Source organism: Teleopsis dalmanni, chromosome 1, assembly GCF_002237135.1.
Source record: "Teleopsis dalmanni isolate 2A chromosome 1, ASM223713v2, whole genome shotgun sequence".
Lineage (NCBI taxonomy): Eukaryota > Metazoa > Arthropoda > Insecta > Diptera > Diopsidae > Teleopsis > Teleopsis dalmanni.
Genome location: NC_051846.1, coordinates 56,471,476 through 56,495,780, shown reverse-complemented (window position 1 = coordinate 56,495,780; position 24,305 = coordinate 56,471,476). Strand labels below are relative to the sequence as shown.

General features: G+C 28.1%; 1 protein-coding gene and 1 long non-coding RNA gene across 2 annotated transcripts; one reads left to right on the top strand and one right to left on the bottom strand.

The window, feature by feature from the left end:
• Positions 1 to 23: 23 nt before the first annotated feature.
• Positions 24 to 18,716, bottom strand: LOC119670930. Its single transcript, XR_005251750.1, has 3 exons — positions 18,551 to 18,716; positions 907 to 959; positions 24 to 833 (listed from the first exon to the last, which is right to left on the bottom strand). It is a non-coding gene; the product is annotated as an uncharacterized LOC119670930 (long non-coding RNA).
• Positions 18,717 to 22,886: 4,170 nt separating this feature from the next.
• LOC119670753 (ubiquitin fusion degradation protein 1 homolog) lies at positions 22,887 to 24,246 on the top strand. Its single transcript, XM_038081191.1, has 5 exons — positions 22,887 to 23,067; positions 23,124 to 23,250; positions 23,306 to 23,733; positions 23,820 to 23,999; positions 24,061 to 24,246. The coding sequence occupies exons 1-5, from the start codon at positions 23,065 to 23,067 to the stop codon at positions 24,223 to 24,225; spliced, it is 903 nt and encodes a 300-aa protein (XP_037937119.1). The 5' UTR covers positions 22,887 to 23,064; the 3' UTR covers positions 24,226 to 24,246.
• The last annotated feature ends 59 nt before the right edge of the window (positions 24,247 to 24,305 follow it).

The window sequence follows — 24,305 nt, the reverse complement described above, 5'->3', positions numbered from 1 at the left end:
TTTGGGATATACAAATTATTGTTTATAACAAATTTAAAAGACAAATGCAAACTTTTTGTGAAAAAATTTTTTTCTAAAATGGAGTGCCTATTTGAGTTTGAAGTAACAAACTTAAAAACAATAATAATTTAAAGAAATGATTTTATAAAATTTATAAAAATCGGATTGATGTATGCTTAAAGGAGGCAGGGGAATAAAAACTTAAATACTACGAAACAAATATTCGAAAAATTAGAGATTTTTCAAATATTCAAACAGCCATATTTGCGCTTAAATTTCATTTTTGCAGCTTTCATATTAATAATGAATTAAAAAAAAATATTTTAAATATTTTTTTAAATCAAGATTTTTTGGTGATTTAGCAAATTGCAGCGAGGTTTTTTGTTGATTAAACTAAAAATTTAAACTTTTTTAGAAATGTACTAGATACACTACTACACACTTATATTACAAAGTGCGTGTGTATGTGTATGAGTTGAAATGGTTTAATAGAAACTAACTGACTTCAAATAAATAAATAAATATTAAATGATCCTAATACTATGCAATGTTAACAGAAATCAATATTATATATTAAGCACAACGTAATTCTCCAAATTCAATTCTCCAAACCCCAAAAAAAATAAAAGTAAAATTTTTTTATTTAGCTTATATGTTGTTGTTGTTATTGTTGTAGTTGTTGAACAAAATAACAAAATAAGCTCTATTTCACTCCTACTTCTTTCTTAAAAACGTTTAATGATTTTAAGGTTTTTGTTTTGTTTTTAGAAGTTGTTACGTTCTTGAAGAGTTTCTTGTTATGTTGAGGAGGAAAACGTTGTTTTTGGCTTCATCTGAAATATTTTAAAACAAATAAAAAAGTTTATAAATGAACTTAATAAATAAACTACTATATTTTCAACTTACTTGGCGTTTAGGAAAACATAATTTATTATACATCAATGAGAGTTGTAACATGTCTGTAAGAAAAATAAAAAGTTTTGAATAAAATTTATATCTGCATAAAGTATACATACATTATATGATATATTATTAAATCACTTAAAAGCGGAAAACAGAGTGAAAATGTGGGGAAAAGCATTGGAAAGTGAAAGTCAAATGTATAAGTACCTGGACTTAATTTATTTACAAGATTCCGATTTTACGGGTTTCCCTTTAACAAGGTATGAAGTTATTCTAAACGACTTTTATTACAGTATATGTCAATATAGCTTAGTTTTTAAGATATCGAAGTTCAAAGTTGAGTTTTGGGCTAACATACTACTTAGCAACGATGGTGTCTGTTGTTATTGTGTAAGTCCGAGAAAATCTATACAGCATGAGACATGAAAGCAATTCGAATAAATGGATTAGGATATGGATTAGGTAAGGGTAAATTAGAAAAAGGGGAACAGTTTGAAATACGGAATGGATGAAGAATGGGTGAGAGTTAATTGAAACTAGCTAAGGTCGACGCAGAGAAACCTTGCAACTTCAATGGGTCTAAACGAAAGATCATTAAAGCTCAAGTTATTGCTTACAATAAAACATAACAATAGATGGCCAGCATCATGGGTAGTAAAGCTGCAGTTGGTGCATACATTAATAAGTAATTGTTTAACACATAGCTTTGCCCTGACTTTAATTGGGCCAAGACAGTTCTTGCTATACGAAAAAGGCATCGTTCTTTCCCGGTGCCATAATGCAGAGCCCTGTTGAGAACTTTTTTGTTGTGTAACCGTAGTCTCGAAGAGGATACTGCAACTGTGTGGAGGACTGTTAAACAACATTGGTCAATACGTATCTAACTTTTTTTATAATAATCAATATAAAAACTTTACAACATAATATTTATATCGATATCTTATAACGCGAATTCCATTTTTATAGCCAAAAATGCAATGCTTCAGCTAGGTAAAGTTAGGTAAATGTAGAAATTTTATTGACCAACTCATTTAAATTTTACGGGTCTATTATGATACCACGTATATGTTACCGCATATAAGTAGTAATAGGTCTGAATTGAATTTGTCAAACCAGAGTATATAACGAGATTGGGAATATGAAACATTTCATAGGTCGCTATCCGATATTAATATACGTACAATTTTACTTATTGTACAGTATTTAAAAAAATCATTGATGTTCTCTAGGGTTGGACCAAGGAATTACCTCTCTAAGTTAATGTACCTTAAAACAAAACACACTATATATCTGTATATACGGTCTCTGTTGCGTTGAAATATTTCTTGATAATTATATTTATATTCACTCATTTATTTTTTTTATTTTTTTGTGGTTAAAGATTTCAAGCATGTGAATACTATTAAGAGAGTCATATTTTGCTTATTTTTATTATAATTGATAACAAAATTTTGAAATTAGTCCAAATATTCTGCACGTGATTATTTAAATTAAATGAGTTTCTTATTTCCCAGATAATGATAATGAATTAAAAAAACCTACGAAATCATTTTAATCAGATACGAGTATTATAATTATATGCTTATGGAGGAAATTTTCTCGTATATAATTAAAACAAATGCAGCCTACAATACTCTTACAGTGGTTCTAGATCTATTAAAAATTACATAAAAACTCCTATATCAATATATTTGAATATTTTATTAATATTAATACGGAAATTGAAATTTCAGTTTTTGTTTTTTTCAAATTATTATAAACAAACAAATTTCCTAGATTTTTACTTTACCCAAACTTATTTATAATATTAGACGGATTTCATTATAATCATTATAATATTGTAAATGGTAATCATGTAGCATTTATTATTGTGATTTAATTATAAATTATGTAGTATTTTAAATATCAAAGGAACAAGACCATATAATATAATATAGTAGAAAAACTTTTTAATTACATTGACTATCTGTTAAACTTATAAATTTATTTTTTCATTACTTTTGCTTTAAGTAGTTATATCTCTTACAATTTTAGCAGATCTCAATGAAGATATTGAATTGGTTTCCCAACAGCTATTGGTCAACTCTTTTGGTATTTTAGTTAAAATTTATACATTTCTTTAGGTTCTATTAAAAGGTAAATAAAGATATTGCTAGATAGATTCCTTTAACATCAATTAAGGTCATTGTTTACCTCTACAATGTCTTTTAGTCTGTTTCTAGATATCTTAGTGATCTTTTTAAACAAATATATTGGATATATTTCCCTACATTTACAGCAATTGATTAATTTTATAATATCATTTGATTAAAGTTAGCAGTTTCTTAGTTTATAAGATAGAAATGTATATATGACATTTATTTTTTCGACACTTGCGAAGAAAGAGCTGACTATATGAACGGATATTTAACTCTACAATCCTCCTGGGACCATTTTCACATAACTTCTACTAAAAATCCATTTTAGATTTTGATTATAGGTATATGTTTGTTAGTTGTAGTTTAGCTAATTACTAGGTTTGAAATAACTTAGGTCATTTGTATTAACAAATAGTTTATTGATTCTTTGTTCTAAAAATATCTTTTTAAAATAACTGCTGTTGAGTTATACCACTTGGGAATCCTATAAAGCTGGAAGTATGTAATTTAGAAAGGGATTAGAGAGAGTTTGACGACTAAAATAAATGGGGATAAAAAAGGAGGAGGAGTGATTATAAATATATGTAACAGATTTGCAGTTGATGTTCACATACTCTAATTACCTAATACTCTAATTTGTAAGTTGTGTTGCTTTCAAATCTCTTAACATATTTTTTAAGATACTTAAATAATTTTTGCAAAATCAGTTATATGGTTTTTGCAACTCCAAACAAACTCAGGAACAACCTTAAGTAAAAATTTTTAAAGTATTTCGTTTTCTGTATAAGTGTATTTCTCAGAAAAAATTGAGCTGATGATATCAATGATATCACTCCAAAAACGTTGAAATATGTTGGAATAAGAAAAGTAAAAATTAATAGAAATGTATGTAATTGATTTATAGGTGATATTTTTAAAGCGTTTAAATTTGTAGGTTCAGACCTGACTTATAAATAATTTTGTTAGTGTGAAATCTGTCTCGACCTATTACTGCAAATATTGTTTCATTTTAGTAAGATCTGGTATGCATAGTTAGCAGCTCCGGAAACCTTTGGACAAACCCTTAGTAAAAAATATTTAAGTATTTTGATTTCTGTATAAAAGTGTATTTCTCAGAAAAGGTTGAGGTGATCAATGATATCAATGATATCACTTCAAATACGTTAAAATATGTACGGATAAGAAAAGAAAAAATTATTAAATATCTAGGTAATTGAGTTATAGGTAGGTGGTATTCATATAGAACCTACCTACGTAGTAGGTTCGGACCAAAGTACTATAATTTGTAAACTGTTTTTACTGTCAAATCTCTCAACTTATTACTACAAATATTTTTTTATTTTAGTAAGATCTGGTATGCATAGTTAGCAGCTCCGGAAACCTTTGGACAAACCCTTAGTAAAAAATATTTAAGTATTTTGATTTCTGTAAAAAAGTGTATTTCTCAGAAAAGGTTGAGCTGATGATATCAATGATATCACTCCGAAAACATTGAATATAGTTATCAGTTTCGATAAATACGTTCGTATGTAAATAGATATAAATGAAATTAGTTCGTAATTTATGTGAGTAATCAATCAACATTCAAATGTAGAAGTAAAAACTACAACAATGTAGTCTTAATACTTTTTTTCGTTCAAAAGTTCTAATTTTATTATTTTGTTTTTATTTTGTTTATAAAAAAATGTCAATTTCCATTAAAAATAAATAAAATAACTGCTTGCTTTGCAATTTTTTATACAATGCTATAAATGATAATGAAATGTTTGTATTGCTGTAATTGTTACAATTACAATGAATTTGTATGAATAGATAGATGCTCTCGGCAATTGTACGGCAATTATTTCTATAGAATTTCACTTTATAAAAAAGTTAATTATTTTTACAAACAATTATTTTTTTATTCTCTACAAAGCATTACGAATTAAACATATGTACATATGTTCCGAATTGATTTTGATGTTTACTGCCATTAATTGGAAATTTATGCACCACTGACTGATTGGCTGCTTTGTGATATTCTTTAAGGTGTTGCAGTTTACACCAGTAGCGAGTGGACCCAACTATGTCCAAGTGGATAAATCTGGATCAATGTAGAAAATGGAATTTAAATTTGCATTCGCTTTTATATTCGCATTTAAGCAATTCAGTTCCAACTCTTTATAGATATGCTAGAACTATATGTACCTACATAGATATTTTCAATTAATGTGAGATAATAGGTTAATTTATTTAATATTGTACAATTGCTATTGTATCATCAATAGAAGAGCTTTCAATGAAAATGGTTCAAATATTTCTAATAAAAAACTGAATTCAATAAATTATTCCTGCAAAACAGAAAATTTGCATAATTATTATACAATTAAAATAATTAACACAATAAAAACATAAATCAATTTGATGGCATAGAGAAATTACTAATTACTAGAACAAAATATACCAGGGTTTTTACAAATTTTTACAAAAATTGTTGATGTTCCATTTAAATATGACTTTATATTATTATCGCTCACAACGATCCCCACCTTTATGGTTCTCATCACTGTAGTAAATTTCCAGAACTTCTGCAAAAACCTTACTGCGATAACTATTATCTCTTAGTTTTATAGAAATAATTTTGTATGAAAGAATTTTATAAAGTGTGAGATAAACTATAAGTCAGTCAGAAGAAGTTGAACATAGATTGGTTGTTGCAAATACTCTCACCATAGTTCATATGTATATTTTAGCGATCCCTTTTTGAGCGCTATATTATTTTATAAACCAATTCTTTTTCACAAATGGTTTTCATCCTATTAGTCTAAATGGTTCCCACAATCTTGGTGAAAATGTGAGACACGCTTCGCATGGATCATAATCAAAACCTGAATAACTTTGCAGTAGATCACTTCAATTACAAACTATTCTGTTTGAAGGAAGAATTTCACCTCACGCACCTTACCTTAAAATTTAGTGGAAGTTCAACCTGCTGTAGGGTTTAAGGTGTTATGAACATTTGCAATTGCAGATGTGACCAATTTTGGTATGCTTAAAAATTGTACAATCTTGCCAAAGGTACTTATTGTAATGCCTTGTGGACAACAAATTAAAGATACAAACGAATCAGTTACAGCAACCCTGGTGTTCTCTTCTGAAATAATACTTCAGAATGGACTGAATTGTATTGAATCGATTTCAGTACTCGCCGTGAATTACCTTTTATGTCATCAATCGACTGAAAACAGATATATCGAAATCATAATTTAAGTATGTTGATCCTTTTTTCGAGTCAGCGCAACCGGCCACTTTTACTCTTTGATAGCTGGGGGTACTACAGGGTCCCACCCATCTCATTGACTAATTTATGTATTGCCTATAAGCAGTGATTGATCTAAGATCTGCGTACCTTCCCGTGCGGACAGTGATTACTCTAAGATTAGATAGTGGTAAGTATTGAAATAAAAAAAAAAAACAATCCGGAAGGTGCCATATCAGGGGGTACGATGATTGTACGATAAGATTGGTTGAGAAATTCATTCACAAAGATAGCTTCGTAAAATGGTGCATTTAGTGATATATACCCAGTATTTTCTTAATAGAATATATTTTGGACATTCAAAGTAACATAATACAGGAGCAGTTTAGAACTTAAGTAATTTTTGGTATTTAGGGGACAAATATCCATTATTAGTGATCCTTATATCTTTTTCAGAATTATAAATATCCTTTGGATTTGCTTATTTGCATATAATTTTTAGATTGCAAAAAATTAAAAGTTTAAACTTAAACCCTATTATATTTGAAATACAAACGTAGTAAACTTATTTTATTTAAACTTAAAGTTTAGTCATTTTATTGCTGTTGTTTTACCAATGATGTGGTCATATTAAATGCCTCCAATTTTAATGCTAATAAAGATTTTAATTAAAATTAGATTAAAAATAACATTAATTGCAAACTAACTAATTAGAATACTCTTGTAAATTGTAATCTCATGTTGTGACACAACATCTATACATATATATATGTATAAATATATCACCAACTATTCTTAAATGTTCTTTAAAATATAATATACAGTCACAATTCACAACAATTCAATTCACGCATATAAGATTTAAATGTTAAATTTTGGAAAAAAAAATTTTTAATACTGATTTACAGCATAGCGTAGTTCTCAATTTAATAATATTATGAAATCTCTTAGGTGATATATAAAAATACCATCAGGTAGTAAGTTAACTTCCAAAGCATCAAGTTTATAGAATAATACAATTATAGTAAAAGAGCCAAAAAGCATTTTAAAATCAAATTTTTAATTTAGCATTTCATCAGCTAATATCACTAAATCAGAAATTAGCTAATATGAGATAAGAAAACCAGTAGTAAAATAAATAAAAATTTATTTTTGAAAATAATTTAAAAAATATTTTACAAATCTTTATTATCATTGTCCAGATATTGCTTTAAACTTATGACTTGATATTTGAAACTACTTTTTGAATGTAGGCAATACATTTAAACAAACTTAAGTGTCTATAAGCACCTATAAAAAATAAAATGGTTTATTTTATAGACATCCATCCATCAATCTAATGCAATTAAGGGAAAATACACAATCCAATAAAAAAAATTAATGCGTACAAGAATTTTAAGTTTCAATTAAAAAAGTGTAAACAGAATGGCTTACTATGCACGCTACAATTGGGATGACTCTACTAATATTTACATAAATTTCAATAAATTCGACTTTATGATAAATATATATTAGGTTACAGTGGCAGTCAGTCCAATTAACTAATATACTTAGACCTTACGGGTCTGTAATGATAACACTGTCACTACGTAACTACAATAAATATAGCTTTTTTTTATTCTATAGTAGAACAAATCTATCTTTGATAGAATCTTTCTTTCTTTCTTTCTATTTTTCTTTGATAGAAAGATAGATGCCAATGATTGCACCTCTGTTGGAAGGCAAGCTAACTTCGGCTTGTATTCATTATAATACCATGAAGTCTTTAATGCAATACAAATGTAGATGTAGAAATTTTTGGATTGATAGCTCTTTTTGGAACAGAGAATTCACTGTGTCGTTTTAATAAAATAGCTAATATTTTTTTGCACACCTTAGGAGTATCAGAAAGACATTTAAGGAAATGTCAGAGCTGAAGAAAAACAATATATAAGAAGTTTGGAAACCAATTTATTACTTTAGTTTATTTCATAACTCAAAATCAAAACTAGAATTCTCTGTTCTAAAGAAACCTAAAAAATAGATTACATTACAAAATAGATCATTTCACTACTAAGAAACAAATAAAGCAAACTTTACATTGCCGTACACCGAAACCCATTCAATAAATTTCCCGTTCTTACTCATCTACCCCTCTATACCATAGCAACTATTCCAATGCCAGCTTGCGTGCAAAGTTAAAAGAGGAAAATTATGTGATTGCTACCGGGTGAAAACTGCGGGGTTAGCATTACGTTAACAGGCAACGAAACTACGTAGACAAACACAACGTGCCAATAAAAGTGTTTCTTTGAAAGTGCCAGCATTGCACAATAACAGCAAGCATAACAAAATATATTGATACGTTTACGTAGAGTAAGTAGTCAATAAACAAAAACAATGTCAATAAAGTATTTTTCAAAGAGTTTAAAAATAGAGTTCTTTTCTTTTCTTTCCATAATGGCACATCTGAATAGGTTAAAAATGTGTTTAATTAAGGTTTTATTTGTATTTCAGTTAAAAGTTATTGACTGTACACAAACTAATTTTAAATGTTTTAAAAATTTATATAGTAAAGTAATAAAAATTTAATAGAAATAACAAAACTTTTGCATATTATTTCAAATAGAAACTATGATTCTGAATAGAAACTATAGCCGTGAGAAAGACGCCCTGTTACTAAGGTTAAGAAGTAAACACGCAAGGTACACTTTATTTTAAGAGTTCATGGAAAAAATATTAAGCGAAATGTTATTTTAATTTTACATTCGCAAACAGAGTAGAGTTTTATTGAACTTTTAAATTTACTGTTTCTTTATTCTCCAAAGTCTTAAAGTCAATAACAACGCCAAATACTCCATAATTTTATGTTAATGAATATAAATATAAGTAGCCTGTCGAACTATCTTACTTACTTTTTATATTTGATTTATAGGATAGGATAAGAAATAGATAGGATACCGGCTCGAAGCGAAGCGAAACATCACGCTCATAGTGGATCTTTGGTGCTGTTAAAGACTCTAACCGAACAGAAGACATTCCGCTCTTCGAATGAAAGTAAAATTTTAGCTGTTGATGTCAGAAAGGGAAACTAATTCTCGACCCAGTGATTTTCTCCTTACCCAGATTAATGCTAGATAGTCACAGAGAATGTGACTGTCTATTTCTTTAGACAGACCCATTTTGTTAATGTGATAACACCTAAACTCTGTTCTGCTGAGGAAGGATATTTTACCGCAATTGTAAGGACGAACCAGCTCTTTAACTTGACAGTTACCTAGATATCGCGCCAGAAGCGATTTCTTTCGGTTGAAAACCATTTTTCCATCAGAGACTTAGTTCTCGACCAACTTAATATCTGATTTATACTCATCACAGCTTTTTATCTTAAAATCCTTACCCGATATATTCTCAAAACGTTTCTTAGACATCTAAAAGTAGACGTTCCCACTTAAAATATATCCGAAGTCATATTTCACAATCAAAGGGACTCATATGACAATGCTCCTCTTTCGCTCACTATATTTGATAAATAGTTAGTGAAGTTATTGGGATGTACAAATAATCTTTTAAAGCATTTAAAACGAGATTCTTACTTTAAGTGCAATGACATTTTTGTGTTTTTTAAAAACTTTTAAAAATATTAGGTCTGTTCTACAAGCTACTGGTAGTAACTTTGAGTAGCAGTGTGTATACACAAGTGCGTTCCACCAGAAAATTTTCGAGTAAATCAGAGGAACTGAGAGAGCATAACATCTAAAAATTTGAAAATGCTACAAAGACTTTACTCGTATATTTTATTTCAAGCAAAATTTGTGTGATGTGGGAATCAGCTGTTTTGGTTTGAATTCAAATTTTTTTATTGTCTGTGTAAAGAGCGTAATTTGGCACTTTATTTGTGTTACGCTCTCAGTTTGTACTTTACTTGTGTTTTACTTGAGTTTTACTACGAGTAACTCGAGATCTATTATTTCTTGAACCACTTCCTATCTACAGTCACGCAGGAACCATAACTCTCAAATTCCCAAATTTTTTATTTTTTTTTTAAAATACTAGGTGGAGCATTTTATTTATTTGTTCAAGAAAATGTTTGTAAATAGAAGTCGTTTATGGTCGGATTACAATGATTATTGACACTATCACAGCAATTTAAGTGCAGACTGTCTTAAGGCATTTGTGGGAACTAGAAGATTAAATTACAACAGATTGAAAGCATGTCATGTTGAGTGGAAAGTACTATAAATTATGTACTAACAACCCAAGTTCTAATGATGTAATAAAAATAGTAATACTGACTGATAAGACTTTATCTATCTAGAAAGAAGAATACTTAAACTTGATTTGAGAAGCGTTCTTCCAATATCATCACCCTTTCAACTTTTCAAAAAAAAAAAAATTATTAAGCTAAATACACTATACGTGTAATTGTGTAACATGAATGTAATTATGTGCTAATTCAAATTATTATACACATAATAATATTAATTATTATAGAATTGTTAAACAAAAAAGTGAAAAACAGCAAATAAATTTTAAAAAAAAAGCCAACACTTTTTATATAAAAACAGTACTGTACGTCACTTGAATAAGCTACAGTTGAGTTTGTGTGTCGTTCTGAACGCTTAATATGAGTGAATAGAAAAAATATTTTATTTATAAATATTTACATACATATGTATACACATATATTATTTAAAGTTTTTTATGTAAGTTATATATAGTCAATATTTTTTTAATTTGGTTTAAGCAAACATACAAGCATACAAACTTCGAATACATATAGACACCTTCATATACATAAATATGTATAGTATTTATATTTATATTTTTAATATTAATGTATAAAGCATGTGTAAATTTCCGTTACCGACCGCAAAAAAGCTTACTAAAGGGTAAACAGACCGTCAACAATAAAAAAAAAACCAACAACAACAAATAAGAAGACAAGAAATTAGAATTTTTTAAATTAACTGGAATTTTACTAACACTAAAGAATGACTTTTAATTTTTTGCAAATTTATAAATGTCTAATGGGGAAGACAAAACAAGTCATCGGCATTTTTTAATTAATTATAATTTTTCAAGACACCACCAATAAAATGTTTAATTCAATTTGTTATTGTTGTTTTAGCAGAAAACACTTAAAACTTTTTAAAAAAGAAAGCCAAAAAAGCTATTTTTGTAGCCATAAATGCAAACAAGCAAGCGGCAAGCGGCAAACAACAACAAAAAAGACAATTTATTTGAAAGATATAAGCGAGCAGCAGCAGCAGCAGCAGCAAAAACAATAACAATAGGAATAGCAAAGAAAACGTGACGCTACAAATTCGTACAGCTCTGCCGGTAAAAACGTGTGTAGCCGGGCAAATAACACGAGTTTATCGGCTGATATTTTTGTTTTTGTTTTTGTTAAAACGACATGTTAGATAATAAAAATAAAAAATTGTGTAGAAAGACGTCGCTGCGCGTGTGCTGCTGTACTGAATGAAAATTAAAAAGTAAAGTAGCAAAAATTTTACGGACTGTACTTTTTTGGTCCAAAGAGCATTTGAAAATACATTAATGCTTTCATTCATATGACCGATGTGCATTGGTATGTGTAGAAATGATATATGAACGACATACATTATGATTGATTCATAGGAGTACTTAAATTTTCGCACATACGATACCTTATTGCTTTGTGAATGTTTCGCTGTGTGTAGTGTCTTAGCAGCTGGCCTTATTTGTACATTCAAGTTTAAAAATTTTGAAAGTAAAACATTTATACTAGCTTTTGGCTTTAAGCAATTGCTTAATTCGCATGGTTTAAACACATGGGTCAATTATGTTAGCCAGACAGTATGCTTAATCTTAATAGAGATCATTTAAGGTTTCGCATATTATAACGGATGCCACTTTTCAAGTGTTAAACTGTATATACAGGGTTTTCTTTTAGTAAGAAATTTTTTTTAATATTATAGCTGATAATTTTTCACGATAATCACTAAACACTATCTTTTTGTTAACTTCTTCTTCTTAGTATCCGTTTCCCCTAGTGGGGCATAGGGCCGCAACGATTTTCTCAAACCGCACTCTGTTAGGAGGTTCTCTGCATATATCGTTACATGTGTATTGCGCTTCTGTCATTTCTCTTTCAATTGTCCTTATCCAAGTTAAAGCCGGTACACAAGGGTATCCGCTATCTTGTGGGTTCCATGTCAAAGTTTGTCGTGGAATGTATTTATTTGGTCGTCGGTAAGTATGCCCTATCCAATTCCATTTTCGCATTTTTATTTCGGTTACAACAGTTTTCTGATTTGTTTGAAGCAAAAGTTCTGCATTTGATATGCGGTTAGGCCACCATATTTCTAGAATTTTACGCAGGTATTTATTTAAAAATGTATGTGTTTCTTTCTGCGGCCCTCTAATCTGTACAGTGATTTGTATTGACCCGGGATCGCATCTAGTCTAGACAGCCCTATCCTAAATGATTAACTGCCAGCATAACCAATTAACTTTGTCTTACTGAGAAGGACAGAAGTATCTTTTTCTACTTATAGACTTGTTCTACTTACAGAGTTTTTCTACTTCTCTGCCTTACTGAGAAGTAATGTCTCTTTAAACTTAGAAATAGAGTAAGTAAACTAATAATGTAATATTCCTAAATTCAAAAAGTTTCTTTACAGAAAATATATTTCATCAAATATTGAAACTGTTATATTCATGTTAGATTTACTATTGATTTTAAAAAAAAAACACCCAGTTTAATAATCCTCTTATCCTCTTTTATTGAGAAAACGGTAGAATAATTGCAATTTATTTATATTGAAAGAAGAAAACATATTTAGTATTAAAAAATAATTTAATTTAATTGCTTGACCAAAAACTTTTTAAAGCACTTTTAAACCAATATTTAAAATATATGTATTTATAAAATAAATATATATAATTTTAAATATAAACAGAAATTTTATTACTCAGTAAAAAAAAATCAAAATAATGTAGCAGTAAAAAGGTATGCAAATAAAATTTTTCTCAGTGTTTCTTATATTTTTTTCACTATTGGATATTTTTGTAAAAAAATTGAAATAAATGGACAAGCTTTCACCCTACACATGTCTTAGAATACATTTGGTCTTCCATAAGAGTTACTACCTACTCACTACGAAAGATTTCAATGGCTTAAATAAACTGTAATGCACTTATATCCAAAAACAAATATCGAAGTTTATTAGTTTAGATAAATCAGTTAAGAAGTGGATTAAGCTGCACTGGAAAAAGAAAAAAATATAATTTGACAAGTTCATTACTATCTAGGGATTTAAAAATACAATAATGTTGTTGTAGTGTCTGCAGGTACTCAATTTTTTAATCCCTATTTGGAAGATGTTAGCTGTACTTGCTAACTAAAAAGGTGAATGGTTCCAAAATCCGAATGTTTCTGGAACCAAATATCCCTAACATAAGATCTTAGTTTGCATATCTTATTTATTAGAAAGTTATTGATCTATATCACAAAATAAAACTCTTGGTCTTTGTTTAAAACGTACATGGAAGTGAATGTTAGCATCAAAGCTAGACTTTTGCTTAAGTTCTTGTAATGATAAAAGTAATCACATGAATTTAAATGATATTTTTAAAAATTTATATACTATATGTTATACAGCGTTTTTCAATTTCTTTTTTTTTACAATTTTATATAATTGATAAGAAACTCAAATATTATACTAATGAATAAGTTTTAAAGAACCGCAATGCTTAGTAACTGTTTGTCTTATGAAGGCAAAAATGATTAAAATTAACGCAATAATTTGTGAAATTTCTTAGCTGATAATTTTATTTGAAATAATTAAGATGATGTCTCATTCAAAAGCAATGAATCATCTGGGAAGTATTAATTTCCGTTAACTAGCAAACAAATAATTTATTAATAGAAATACGAAATCATCTTAGTTAACAGATATTTTAATATTATCACATATTAATGCTATTGAACTTGTTGTATCTAGGTCCAGTCAACATTATTAACTTTTGTTTAGAAAAGTAATGAGCCATCATTTTGATCTATTATATCAAGAGTAAAAAAAACTTCAACATATTGTGATGCAAATTCAATGTATTTATTTTGTACATAGTTTTTGCATTTGCACTATTGCTTCTTGTTTTCTTGTAAACCTAAAAACATTACTCAATGAAAGTAAAAGAATAAAATAAAAAATACCAATTTTTATTATTGTATTTCTAGAAAATTTATTTAATTAAAATTTAAATAAAATTTAAATTTATTTATTTATCATCAGGCTTGAACATTTTTGTAGCTAATATATTTATTATTATAATATCAAAAAAATGGCCTAAACGTAAACACTTACTAATATCAACTAGAACCCCATAATACTGCTAAAAGGAGTATTAAAATCGTACACTGACATCTGTAGATTCTGAAAAATGCAGACTGAAGTTTTCACTGGTGTTACCCACTCACGACTTACAGTAAACGAATCCAGTGCATTTATCCAAGTTTCATTCAACTAAGGGATATCGGCAGATATACCAAAAGCTTTAATTTGTAAAAAGCTTACGAAGCTTTCTTCAAAAATAGCAAAATAGGTCAGGATATAATATTGTTTCTTTTAATAATAATACATGTTCCGGATGTGCTTTAGGTAACTGATAGCTAAGTATGTATTCGTATTTCATTTTTTAAAAACCTATAAACATAGGCTAAATTTGCTCATCATAATAAGGCATAGTTGCAAAAAACCTCCATATTAAAATTATTGTTTCTAGTGAAATCATATGTAAAATTATAGTTAATTTACTACAAACACTATCTAAATACAAGGGGGCGCACAATAGATCAAACTGGTCGCGGTGCATAGGGCCTTAGCCTAATTCGAAAACCCCCAAATACCATTACCATTACTACAGAAATACTAACAAAACATATCTTCTGGCTGATAGTTATCTAAAATAGTCAATCTTCTTTTGCTATGCGCTGGATTGGAATACAGTAAATGGTCGTAAAAAGTTAAAGGTAAAAAAATGCTCATAAAGTTTACAATAAAAAATAAAATTTTGTACATATATTTTATTTGTAAAAAAAGCCGTATTGAAATTTTTTTTATTACTTTTGTTAGGATATGTAATTAAAAGATATAAATAAATAGTGCAAATAATTTAAAAAACAATATAACAACAATTATAACATCCGCTTCTAAGAAATGTTATACATAACTTCATAGAATGTACTAGAAATTTCGAGAAATGTGGAATGAAGTTAATACTATAAAAACTCTCTTGTGCGAACACATCGTCAATCTATACATATATTTTTTTCCGTTCAAAGAAGTTTCCAGTAAAAGTTAAGTTATTTCAAATAGTAATAGTAAAAATTTGGTTCTAAAATTATTGTTCAACAAAAAGATATATCTGTTAGAATAAATTTTACTTTAGGCAATTGTAATTTATTTGTGAAATAGGATCAGAATATATTTACATATATAAATAGAGAAAAGAATATATATTCTGAACGTGTTTTTGTGGACTGTCATATTTTTATTAAACCAAAAGTAACAATAATTTGATTCCTGTTAAGTAGGAATTTGTATATTTAAATAAAACTGTATTAAAAAAATGGATATATATACTTTATTTCATATTTGAAGGTATATTACGTGGAAAGAAGAACTCAAAAGTTTTGGTGAAAGACACAAAGGCAAATTAAAAAACGATCCCAAAATTTTGGAAGTATAATTACTAAGGGTCCCTTTTAAAAACCAAAACCAGTAAATGAGGAAAAAGATATATAAATTATCAAATTAGCTTTTAAGTTTGGAATACAAGTTCATGGAGTCAGCAAATAATGTACTATTCATTCAAGTGGCCACAAAGTAGTAATTTTATTGTATTTCTAGTAAATAAGTAAATTTAATTTAATTATTGTCTTTTGAATAGACGTAAATTTGAATTGAACAAAATAAAAAATTATTGCATGATTCATCCAATGGGTTTCAAAAAAAAAACTAGCATTCTAAACCCTAAGTTTGTAGTGCGATTTTTTATATTATATATTAAATTAGTATAAGTATAAATTGCTGTATGATCAGCTAAAAATTCAATTAATTAAAATAATAACAAATGTTTAAAAAAAATTATAAAAGAATTTTTGTTGTTGTAGTTCACTAACTTTCGAAACCTCTTTATAAAATATAAGTAAATGTTAACTTTGGATTAAGTCCGTAACAATTAACCCGTATCCGCCCGAAGATTTTTTTTTTGGAATTTTTGATCAAAATGTTTTTTTTTTATGCTTAATTAGTAAGGAGGTGGGGGAGTGAAGTCACAAATATTTTTGTAAAGTTAAAGCTTCATACATTTAAAATAATGATATATATAAACTCTAAAGTTTTTCTAATATAAACAAAAAATCCATGAAAAGTGATAAGATTTGCTGTTTGATTAATCGAACGTTGGGCGGATATGGGTTAAAATGTTGTAATCCTGTTGAGAGATTCTAACAAAAAATCCGAAAAATCAATTATTCATAATAAGAAAACTGTATTGATATGTTGACACTAAGAACACTGGCGAACAAACAAGGCACAGGAATCCTGTAAGAACTGGTAGCTATTTCAAGCCAAGTGATATACTTACTATATAATAGTTCGTGAAAAATCAAAATATTTATGTCAAAGAATTACATTAAAAAAATATTAATTATAATTTAAGTAGACACAGACATTTCTAAGAGGACACAACTGTTTAATACTATGTTTACACTAAGAATTATCGAACCCCTTTAGCATATTTTTATATGAATTTTGCATGAAAAATAGTATATATCGTTGCATATTTATCGAGTTAAGTACTACAGTTTAAATATAACCAAATTTAATAATTTCATCATAATTTACGAAACTACTTAGTAGCTCAGTCATTACAATGTTATAGCAAATCATTGCTACCAAGGATACAAATAATTCGCACTCATCCCGAGGTTTTTCAAGGTACTGGAAATTTTCAAGAAAGATGTACATTTTTATAATAAAAATAAATTCATACTAAAGTATATTTCTACGTTCTCTAAATTTTAAATTATAATATATTATATATAGTTGTATATGGATATATGTATAAATATATGTATGTTAAGTAGATATAAAATGCGTCATGCAAGCGTATAGAATTTGTGTACAGTACACAATTGAAATTTCCCATTTATTTGCCACAAAAAGACTCCCCCCTGTCCGTGCACTGAAAATGAATTGTATGTCCGTCAATCTCTACAAAGAAATGCTGAAACTGGCAGTATTTTATTTTTTTGATAAATTTCTTTAAAAAATTGCAAGAAAACAAAAAACCTACTTAATATAAATTAACAAATTAAAATAAAAAGTTTCACTAAAAAAAACCAACAAAAAATCTAGAAATGCCACATTGGCGGCATGTTGCGCTCATTTCTTTCTGTGTACAGCATGTGGATTTTACTGTGAGTTTTTAACCAGAAACGAAAATGTTTAACTATGTAAAGTTTTTATATAAGAATATATAATATAAGTAAATAAATCTATAATAAAAAAAAAAACAATATTTTATAATTTGTTTAGCAGTTTTTTTTTAATTTTTAATAACTTCAAAAAAAAGTTGCATAATAACAGAAGGAAAGGAGAACGAAAGAAGGCCCACAATATGTAGAACTTATAAGGCAAAATATAATTGAAATATATCAAATTTATTGCGAAATTATTTTATTTCCAATAAATGATGACCTTTAACTAAGCATTTACCTACAGACAACACCTTTTTACCCGCCCGCCCCTTGTAAAGCTGATGATGATTACACTTATAGACAAAATTTAAGCTCAACACTTTCATCTTATTGATTTTTTCCATGCAATAACAAAACAACAGAATTTCAAATATTATAGAAGAAGAAAAAAGTTTAAAATGCAATAAACAAACTTTTCAGCAATCGCACAATGCAATAATTAAAAACAAAAAAAAACATTAAATAAAAAAAACAGCTTTATTATGTGTCAGGTAAACACGCGGCAAATGTCACAGGCTATAAGAGTCTTCTTAAAAGGATAACATATACGCCTGACGTCTTGTCACACTCATTCTCTTGCACTCAAACTCCACTTTCACTCAAAATTTACACAATTTTTCACAAATTTTCCAATATATAGAAATTTATAAAAGCGAATATTTCATTTGAATAAGTTTTGAAATAATTTTTTAACAACATTTTACACTTTGACACATATTATATTTTACTTATTGTAAACAATTATGTTAAATTACTCACTTGAATAGCAAAAATTTTAATAATAAATTTTCCACTGCGACAAATGAAAAACTGCTAACAGCAAGAGACGAACAACGGCGGCCGACTGACTGAGCATAACATTTGCGATTTGTTCTTAAATTTTGCGCCGTTTACATTTCGTACATTGAAACTGCATGTGTGTTCGAGAATGTGTGCGTGCATGTAAGTTCGCTGTTGTTTTGGAAAAAAATACAAAATACAAAATAAAAAACAGTGTCCACTACTGCTCTTTTTTAAATTTTGATTTGTGTTTTTCAAATACGTATGTTAATTGTACAATAATTAAATAAATTCATATATGTATCATATATTCGTATAACATTAATGATATAAACATTATAACATAATAATAACATTTATTTTACTCTCTATGTAACGAACATTTTTTGAATCCTCATTATTGCAACTCTTCATAATTGTCCTTGAATTTCTGTGTATTGTGTGTTATGTTTATACAAAAAAACTACTTTGTTGATATCCTTTTACAGTGGTACTAATCAGTATTTATAAAAGTTTAAATGACACATTAAGTCTATGAACATTTTAATTAATACAATATTAATAATTAAATACATATATAACGTTAATAATAATAATATTAAGGACGTGTGCGAGTTAGGCTAAGTTGATGCTAAACCAAATGGGAGATTTTTTGGGATTTTTTGCACTGCACACATTTTGCCATTTATCAACACGATCGCCACATCAATACATTATCGACACAACTTAGAATTTCCCTCATTTAGAACGCAACTTAGCCTAACTCGCACACGACCTAACACTGTTATGGTTAATAAACCAGAACAATAAAACATGATACCTAGCCGTGTGCGAGTTCGAGTAAATTGAGGTAAAATAAATTGTAATTTTCAAGCGATTTTTTGCACTGCATTTATGCAAATATTTATTTATTTATTTATTGCACTTATTAATTTTTTTTTGTGGTTAAAAGTTTTTAAATTTATTTATTCAAGAATAATGCTCGACATGGAAACGAAATTGGATTAAGCTTTGGGTAAGGACAATTAATTATCTATTTTCCCTTCTAATACAGCAATTAGCAGTGATAAATTATTGTTAGTTTTAAATTGATTTTTGGAAGATTCAATAAGAAGAATATAAAATTCAAAAAAAAAAAATTTATTTATTTGTTAATCAATTTTCACAATGGTAACATCTAATTTATCTAATTTTGATCTAAGTTACTCTACTCGAAATTATGGTAAATACCAACTTTCGCTATCATACCGACATAATTAACTATTTGCCTCAATTTACCATCAATTTACTCGAACTCGCACTCCCCTATCAAAAGTTATTATATAAATGGATTTAAGATTGTTTTTTACAAATCAAACATAGCAATTTAACGACAGATTTTGGTAACCAATAGCTTTTTCCACTATATACTGATTTAGCTTTGTTCTTGAGATATCGAACTTTAAAGTTATAAACTTGTAACATTGATTACACAAAATAAGATTAATATTGATTCACACGAGAGTTTTATTTGTATTTTCAACTGTCAATTTTTGTTACTTTCAACTCAAATTGAAAATTTTTAATAGCTAAAATTACAATCAAAATTCAGTATAACACTAACTAAGTGCTAAATAGATAACACTTCCGTTATAAAGTTACTGTTATATTCTTAAATATAAAGTTTAACATTTGAAAAGATTTTTTTAAAATTGTACTTAATTGAAACAAAAAATTTTTATTCTCCATTTATTTGAGTTTTTATTAAATATGTATCTCCGTTTTCGTTACAACGAAAAGATAACCAGTCAAAAAAGTAAGTAGAGTATGAGCTACTAGAGCAAAACACAGCGACTACTGCTGATATTTTGTCTTGCCTACTGATCCTAACTGAGCAGAAGAAACTCGGTCTGTCGAATAGAAGTCAAAATTTCAGATATTAAGAACATTCTCACTCCACACGAGAATAAGAATCTTGATGAAAAGGAATCTAGCTACATATAAATTCTAGTACTTTACCATCTATACACTTTTGCATGCATTCAAATCATTTGTCATACTATTTTTCTGTTTCACTTAAAGCACCTCCAGACCATAGTTTTCAAATGCCTACTACTGGTGACAACTATGGTTTTCAGATATGTTAAACAAGTCATAATATGTTTAAAATAACAATCAAAGTATTTCTTAAGCATTTCTTTATTAAATCGGACATCATTTTGAACATTTCGGACGCCCGCTTTAAAAGAGGCACAACTCGAAATTCGTCATGATTATCTTATACGAAAAAAGAGAAAAAATTATAAGAAGACTGTCAAAATTCACACGAATCTATTTTATAACAGATAAACATCCTTCATTAACTGTTACACCGGTGATGGAAAGGTTGTTTAATTTTTATTTTTATTCAAGTTAGCTTACGAAAATAACGAATCCGAGATATGAATCCAGTAGCATACGTTCGGCAAAGAGACGCTCTAAGCTGTAAGACACCTGGCATCATATTGAGCAGTGCATACTAGCCAGCGTGCACATACGTTTTTTTAACCGCAAATGTGCACCGTGCCTAAAGCTATCGTCCAGCTGCAAATTACAATTAAACTACAAACTTATAAGTTGATAGAGGGACAACTCTTCCATATCCGCATAATAGAAGTAAAATAAAATACCTTACACTGATAACACTAGCTAGGCTTTGTTTTGATTTCAGCCTTTATCATTTACAAACTTCTCTTAGGAATTGTAGTAGTGTTGAAGATCTATTTCTGCAACAGAGAAAGTAACATTTGAACTTAGACCGTGTGTTTTTCTCTAATACATACGCATCGAGTTAACTAAATTAGTTCATCCGTTCTAACTTCAGACAGTCATATGACGAATAGTCACTGCAATTTAACGCTCTTTTTGGTCATTACCAAAAGACATGTTATATAGAGAGTCATAACACAATTGTCAATTTTCAACTTTTATTACCATTTTGATGTTTTTATGCCAAAATTTAAAAGTTATTTTTTTTTTGTGAGGATGCTGGATATATCCCTACAAAAATATGCATATTTACTCCTAATATTATATAATAATAAAGAAACACTGCTTTGACTAACGTGGTGAGACACATTAAGTTTCGTCACCGTGACCGAAATTTCTCTCTTTCTCTCATTCATAAGTTTTTAATATACAATTGAAACAACAACAGTTTCAAATTTGACATGACCATACTCTCTGTTTACATGGCTCTTATGAAAAACAATGCTTTCGATTATTTGTGCTGATATGAGCACTTTTCACTTTTTCAGGCTATGACGAATATATGTATATTATGCAGAGTGTCGCATCAGTTTGTCAATTTCGTATTTTTATTTTTACTTTTATACTTCTTGGTTGTGTCTAAATTTTAAAGGATATATATACATACCTACAATAAACTCAGATTTGATTCAGTGATAAGGCACAGATAACATCGGCTCTCATGACAGAATTTTTTTTTTTCTCACTTTAAGTTTTAAATTTACATTGAAAGCAATAACAATTTTGATTTTAGCGTGCCCATGACACTCTACACAATATGGTCTGACGTCTACTACACTAATTCAGCTTTAATGGAAACCAAATTAAACAGCTGATTGTCATTAAGAACAACATAACTAGTAATTTGCTAAAATACTCATGTTAAACTTAATAAAATACAACATTTCTTTTGTTTCTAAATTTTTTTTTCTATTTCAAAAAATAGAAAATTTTATATTTATTTTATTTTTGTTTGAATTTTACTCTTAAAAGTGATTCAGTGTCTTATGTTTTGTTTGTGTTTTTCAGCAGTTGCAAGCATGATTACCATACAGGAATGTTCAAGGTAGCACTTTGGTAATATAAGACAATCACAATTTTTTCTGTTTATAAGTATTAATATATAGCTGTTTTGTATGATTTTACAGATAAACTGTGATTTCATTCGATATATGTATTTGTGAATAATATAAATGTCTACTAACTCGAATAAAAAATGTTAGATTACTCTAAAAATGCTCGATTGGACAAAAAAATTTGACAAATCAGGAGTAAATCTAGATTGATTCCAAATATACCAATCGAAAACGCCATTAATTTGTGTTAATACATTCATACAATTATAAGCAAAGTGTTAAAATTTATATTTATATGGGTTTTGTGTATTGATTTAATTGAGTAAATTTAATTTGTTTCAGTTCATTCATATCAGTATTAAAAAGATATTATAATTTATAATTTAATAAAAAATTTAAATGGATAAACTAAATTTATTTATTATAGAACATATTTTTAGTTCATCAGAAGAACTTGTCAAATTTTGTAAATTTAAATTTCAATATGTAACAAAATTTTTTTCAGTGTTTTCAATGATTTTAAGTTAGTCCTACCAAATCAACTAAATTATTCAGTAAGCAGCTGAGCGTATTGTATCACGAACTGCGTATAAAATAAAACAAGAAAAAACAAAGTCATCGTTAAAATAAATCAAAATATTAGAAAGAAAAATGGTATATAATTTTATTAATATGCAATAGAAAATTAATTTAATTTATAAAATTTTTAGTTTCAGTTTAGTGGTTTTAATATGGTGTTTCCTGAGGGTGGGAGACATTTCAAAGTAAATTACAAATGTTACTCTGTGTCGATGTTACCGGGAAATGAACGACAAGATGTAGAGAAGGGAGGAAAAAGTATAGAAACAAATTAAGTAACATAAAACTACATTAAATATGCATTTTATTTTAGTTATTATGCCACCATCAGCTTTAGAAATGCTAACTCGTTTTAATGCAGAATATCCAATGCTATTCAAGTTGACTAATGCCAAGAAAGCACGCGAGTCACATGCAGGCGTACTTGAATTTGTAGCGGATGAAGGAAAATGCTATATACCTTACTGGATGATGGATAATTTAATATTAGAAGAAGGAGACACTTTAACAGTAGAGAATGTTTCGTTGCCGGTAGCGACTTTTTCAAAATTTCAACCACACAGTACTGATTTTCTAGACATAACTAATCCAAAAGCTGTACTTGAGAATGCTTTGCGTAATTTTGCTTGTTTAACAGCTGGAGATGTAATTGCTATTAAATATAATAAAAAGATATATGAACTTTGCGTATTGGAGACTCGTCCTGGCAATGCGGTCACTATAATTGAGTGTGATATGAATGTAAGTATATATAGTAATACTGTACTGTATATATAGTACTACAAACTCTGTACTAAAAATATTATCTGCAATAAATAAATATGTAGGTTGAGTTTGAAGCTCCTGTTGGATATAAGGAGCCGAGTAAACCAAGAGATGAGCAACCCCAGGAGGTAACTCAAGATAATGTAATGGAAGAAGTTGTAGAAACCTTTCAAGGTTCTGGTGTACGCTTAGATGGAAAACAAAAGAAAGAGAGTCAGTTAAATAATCCAGTCATCAGGAAGGTACTGTTAACAAGTTGAGCAAAAACATAATCTTAATATTACATATTGTCCAATATTGTAGATATTGCCACGCGGGGTTCCAGATTATGACTTCAAATTTGGATCTTTAAAATTTGATCGTTCAGTAAAACCCATAAGTGAAAGGGTTGCCAAAAGTGAGGAAGAAGACATGGAATCAAATAGTTTTCAAGGAGAAGGATTTAGCATGAAAAAATCTCGAAAATAATTCTAAATCTATAAAATACTTTAAAAAATAATTATATATTTGTCTATAAATTATTTATTAAACCATTTTTAAAATAATTT